Source organism: Triticum dicoccoides, chromosome 7B (genome assembly GCF_002162155.2).
Source record: "Triticum dicoccoides isolate Atlit2015 ecotype Zavitan chromosome 7B, WEW_v2.0, whole genome shotgun sequence".
Lineage (NCBI taxonomy): Eukaryota > Viridiplantae > Streptophyta > Magnoliopsida > Poales > Poaceae > Triticum > Triticum dicoccoides.
The window spans coordinates 426,122,902-426,128,290 of NC_041393.1; the positions used below are offsets into that span (position 1 = coordinate 426,122,902).

General features: G+C 39.8%; 1 protein-coding gene across 1 annotated transcript; it reads left to right on the top strand.

The window, feature by feature from the left end:
* The first annotated feature begins 401 nt into the window (after nt 1–401).
* Nucleotides 402–4,813, top strand: LOC119338760. The gene is made up of 7 exons (XM_037610999.1): nt 402–577; nt 2,718–2,843; nt 2,931–3,307; nt 3,380–3,637; nt 3,757–4,063; nt 4,157–4,302; nt 4,477–4,813. Coding segments are annotated over exons 2-7 (1,209 nt in total). The 5' UTR covers nt 402–577; nt 2,718–2,723; the 3' UTR covers nt 4,478–4,813.
* Nucleotides 4,814–5,389: the final 576 nt, after the last annotated feature.

The following is a 5,389-nucleotide window of genomic DNA, read 5'->3' on the forward strand; positions in this document are numbered from 1 at the left end:
GGCGACTAGGTTGTGGTATTGTGATGGTGTCACTGGGAGGAGAGCCCGTAGCCAGCCCAGGGTGTAGCCTTATCGGTAAAACCTCGTTAATAAATCTCGGTATCGTGCTTTGTGATTGCTTCATACTGGGATAATCAACTAGTGCTTTGGATTAATTTTCACATGGGTATTGATATTTAGGGAGTGTGATTGTGGAGAGGGCCAAATGGGGACCAACCCGGCGCTGTGGGTGGGTGCGTCCAAACGCGTGCGTGGGCGTATAGGAGATCACATAGCTACTTGCGGTTGTAGAGACGTTGTTATTGAATCAAAACCTGCTGCACACAGAAACTCTGCGCTCGCCGGTAGCTACCGCAGCATTTACTTGTGTAAATGCAACGACTGTCTATAGCCCTCTTTACCATCAGACGCCCTACTACACGCCAACGCCACGCGCTCATTTATTCGGTCGCCTAGCAGGGCTCTCCCCCACTGGTGGCTACGCTTCACCCCCTTGCTTGCTTTCTTGCTGAGGAGACGAGGAGCAGGAGGCGAGCTCAAGTCGATCGGCGTCTTGCCGGTCTCTCACCTTCAGCAGGTAGCATGCACTTTTTCACCTCTCAGTCGTCAAAGCAAGCAAAGAGTGCTCGCGCAACTCAGCAACATTTTCCTTAGATCAGGGCCTAGCGTCGGCCGGTGATGCGTTGCCTTCCTCAGCTCCTGTCGACCAGATCCTTGGTAGCTAATCCGCCTCTCCGGTTCATAGTCTCTTACAATCTCTGATTTACTTCAGTGAGCACCGACCTCCCCATGTATGGTCGTCCCGTGCTTCACTAATCGTTAGGGTTAAGCTTAGTTTACCCGTAGTTCTTCGCCAAACTGGCTATCGTTCTAGTAGCCGGAGTGTGCTTTTTGCTGAGCTAGTCCAGGCTCGGCGGTGCTACTTGGCGAGTTGAGGAACGAAACCTTCTATTATCCTGATTTTCAAATATCCACTCCGGCCTTTTTTTGTCATATGATTTAAGAAAAAATAAAAGACACGAGTGTTTCCTTTTCCGTGTTAGTCTTCCAGCAGTACTTTGGCAGAGTCAAGCATTCATTGCGCTTCACTACATCAGTTCTATACGTTATGTCTTCTTCTTTTTTGCGAGCGCTAAACGTTATGTGTTGGACACCTACCAGCTTGTCCTTGGCCTTTACTCCGCAGTCCCCACAGGGCCATTACCCCGTCAATATCTCCTGTGTAGAGCTAGAACCGGTGGTGGTCTATATCCCTAGTGCGCTCTCATGCATGTATATTCTAGGTTGTTCAACATTGTCCGGCCAGTACGTACATTCAAACAAATATATGCTCTCAATCTTAATATTGACAAAATAGCTTCATTCTTATTGATAGCTTTTTTTTTCTGTGGTTTAATTATAGTTATTATTGCTAGCTTTACTTCCATGATTTTATAATGGTTAAAGTCGTGGCACTTCATTTTACATTTTGCATACGGAAATACTCTAAAGATACAACTTAATTTGACGGAAGTTTTTTCATTTCGATGCGATATTAGATACAAAGAATGGGGTAACTACAATGTTACATGACAAGCCTAGTTATTATTTCAATTGAATAATAACAATAGTAATTTTACATATCTTGAGTCATATTTAGAGAAGTTTTACACACTGATGTACTTATAATTCATGTGTTCCGGAATGGAGGTTGTAATTTATCAAATAAAATCTCCATTTTTTGGGAAGAAAAAAGGACAACATCGCCAAACATCGATGTTTTCTTATATAGCTAAGCAACTTCTTTCAAGTCCTCATGGCTATACCTTCCCTAGAGAGTTATATAAAAAGTAAGTCAGCACATCATACTTCAGCCACCGCAAATGAAGCCTTACTCATTAACTAACCATCATGCCTAACATGGATATAAATGGATGTGAACATGGTACATATTAATTGGTTCACAATCCATGCACATTTTACATACATGAAATATTGATTCTCTGACCTACGTACAAAAAAGAATTTGTTCTCAGGCACAATCCAAGGATACATAGCAGATGGTATAACCGAGGGATGGGCTGGGGGTATGGTGGGGTAAATATCCACACTATTTTTCACAACTATAGTTGGGGCACCCACTTCTTATTGCACAAAAGATTGAATTCTCTAATAAATTATATCTTTTAAGCATTTGGTGGGAGTAGCAAAAAACAAAGATCATAATTGTTTTTTACAAACTAAATTTGTGAATTTATAGAAGATATAATTTTTCTTCTAGTTGGACTTTTGGCTACAAGTTATAAGTGGTGGATCCAATTTTTGTCTCAATGTTTTGTAATTGCACATGTTATTTGATCTGCTACTTTCATGCTTTTTCCCTTTTTTTTTCTTCCAAACTTTGATACTATGGAACATGGAATGGGTGCGCCAATAAGTCACAGATTGTCGTTTTTGTGCTGCTTCTCTAGTGTACTAGCCGGTTCATGTTGTTATCTACTTGTACAAACTTGAATGTTGTAACTATACAAAGCGTGTGATGTGCAGTAAAGCTAACTAGCCCATTGCATGGGTCGGACATACATACATGTAGTGTTTAATTCCAACATCCTTATTGTATTTTAATCAAATTGCATCCTTTCTTATAGAATAATATATTGTCTTGTTGATAAAAATAAAAACTTTGTCATGCACAAAAAAAATAACTTTGTTAGTATCATATTTGTCTCCTTATGAAGGAAAGGATGGCTGCCTCGGGTAGCAAAGAAATAGAGGAAATATTGGTTGAAGGACTGATAAATATCCGAAAGAAGAATGAGATCTGGAACAACAATCGAAAGATTCTTGGATCCTCAACGACCCAGGTATACTGAGACTTTTGTGTTCATATAAAAATTTCGTTTTCTGACTATATTATACAATAGAAAATAATCACTAATACTTGAACACAGGAACTGGTAGGTGGTGTTGTTAAATCATATCGGTTCAATTATGCAGAGGGTCAAACTGTAGCTCATGGCCATATGTATACTGAGTTTGGTTCTGGCCTTAGAAAAGAATATGCGGCTTCGTTTCTTATTCTGAAAGATAATGAAGCAAATGATGGTTTAACTGGAGAAAGGATTGTGGAAGAAACACTGAAACTTTCTGGCAACCCTGAGAGCGTAGTTGAGGCATACTTTAGTACCTACTGTAAAAAAATTCGTAAATGGATTGTGGTCTATGAGAGGTTTGAGGGCTATCTCCTAGAAAATACAAACATGGTTCCGGCATTCTTTGCAAGTGAAGCAAAAAGAGACTTGACAGACTTTTGGAGAAACAAAATTAGGTACGGTGGAGTTACGTATTTCCCGAAAAATATTTGTGGCGATATATGAGTTAATCTTCTCATGTTTTATAGGTCATTGCTTGACGTCCTTGATCAGGCACGAGTGAGACATGTGGTACATGGCAACCTTGCCAATGGAGACAGCTACGTCATTTCATCAGGAACTGTTAAATTGATTAACATAGCACGGTATCGAAGGGCAAATCATGATGATACAAGTGACATAGAAGGACTGGATGGATTTCTACGGACACAAGATTTTTCCAATGCCAGGAGCAGTGCTGAGTGGATGGGTCTGTCGTTTCTTCTCAATTCCGAAGCGATGAGCGAGTAATTTCTAACACTGTGTTTAATTTAGACTTGCAGTTATATGGTTAATTGCATAATTTGTCACCATGCTTAATTTCTAGTTTTGTTGGAAGCCCTTACTGAAATCTCTTTTCATTCAGACGTGACTGGAAGCGGGTTGTCATGATGCACCCAATTCTGGTGGTTGCAGAGGATAAACTAACAAGCTACGAAGAGGTTCATACTTTTATGTGGCGCCTCAAGAGTTTTGAGCGTGAGAGGTTTGCAAATGCATTGTACTGTAAAATGCGTCAGCACATAGGGTACACACTCTATAGTTACCTCGACATGACTCGTCCCGTCCACCTTGGTCTTTATAAATTTACTCAATATACTGGGATCATTTATCTGGAGATCATTAATTTTATGAGCAACATGATATCCCATGCAAACGACTACGTCATCAATGTTAGTCTCTTTTATGACCCGGTAGTATATATTAGCTTGTCTCATTCTCTTCCATTACTGACATCGCAACTCCCTGGTATTTTGTTCTTTTAGGGCTTTTGGGGGCCAGCACGCATCGTTCAGGAGATACAAGACACATTTGGCGGTTATATGAGTATGGCCTACGCGGTATCGAAGACTAAGAGGTATTGGAACCAAGAACTGTTCAATGACGGGCAACAACTTCCATATCGTATTTGGTAAGTTATGAAGAATGATTTGTTCTTTATTTCACCATGATTTTTTTTACTCGTATTTCACCATGATTTTGGTGATGATTTTGGAAGGTCAAAATCCATATTAGTTAATCTCGAGTCTCGACCAGTTATTTCATGGCTGCCTAATATATATGGTTCTATCGGTTTTCTTTACAGAGGCATTGATGTGATGGGATCTCACAGAAGAACAAAAAAAGCATTCATGTGCTGGTAATTGATCAAGACGTACTAGCAATGTCAGCCCACGGAGGGGTTCCCCAGACTAACACTGGTGTTTAACGTGCCTCATCAGTACTGCTTATCAAGTTATCGTAGCGAACATATCTTAATTTCCTTATGGACCAGGCCAGCTTGTTTGGTCGTTTACTTGTCTTGGATCGACGCTACCTCTAGTCCTTAAACCGGACTTAATATTAGCCTTGTACTCATGTCGTACTGTATTTTATTGCTGTGTTTTAGTCTTTCCTTTAGTATACAACTTTTGGTTCTTCAATGGCTCTTAGTCTCTTTGCATTTTCTCTACCTAGCTTTTAGCTAGCGCAAAAGAGATTACTTGCGGATTTTTTCTTTGACCTCCTAATTGCATGTGCGATGCTATGGGGGCCTAATTAATAATTTTTAACACAACAATATTGGATGAAAAATACACCAAAAAGACCATCGCCACTGCCTTCTATTTTCTTCGACTAAGTCACAGAGAGAAGGAGATAGTTGCGTTAAAAAAAACCAAAGTTTCCAAAACCCAAGCAATCTAATTGATCCAGGCATGATTTCCTAATCTGGGAGCGCATGTGAGCCGATACACAATAAATGTTATGTGTACAAGAAATAATCTAAACTTACACAAATAATAAATAGCGTAGGATGTGTCATGCACATTACATAAATTATGGAATTGATTCGTCACATAAGTAAATTACGTGATATATGGAACTGATGCAAAAGGTAAGTTAATTAAGATGGTTCTTTATACTTCACAAAGACACTCTGTCTGTGTACCCCAGCTCTTCGTAGTCTTGATTGCTGAATCAAGTAACAGTTCTTCTTGACCTGATCCATATGAATAGAA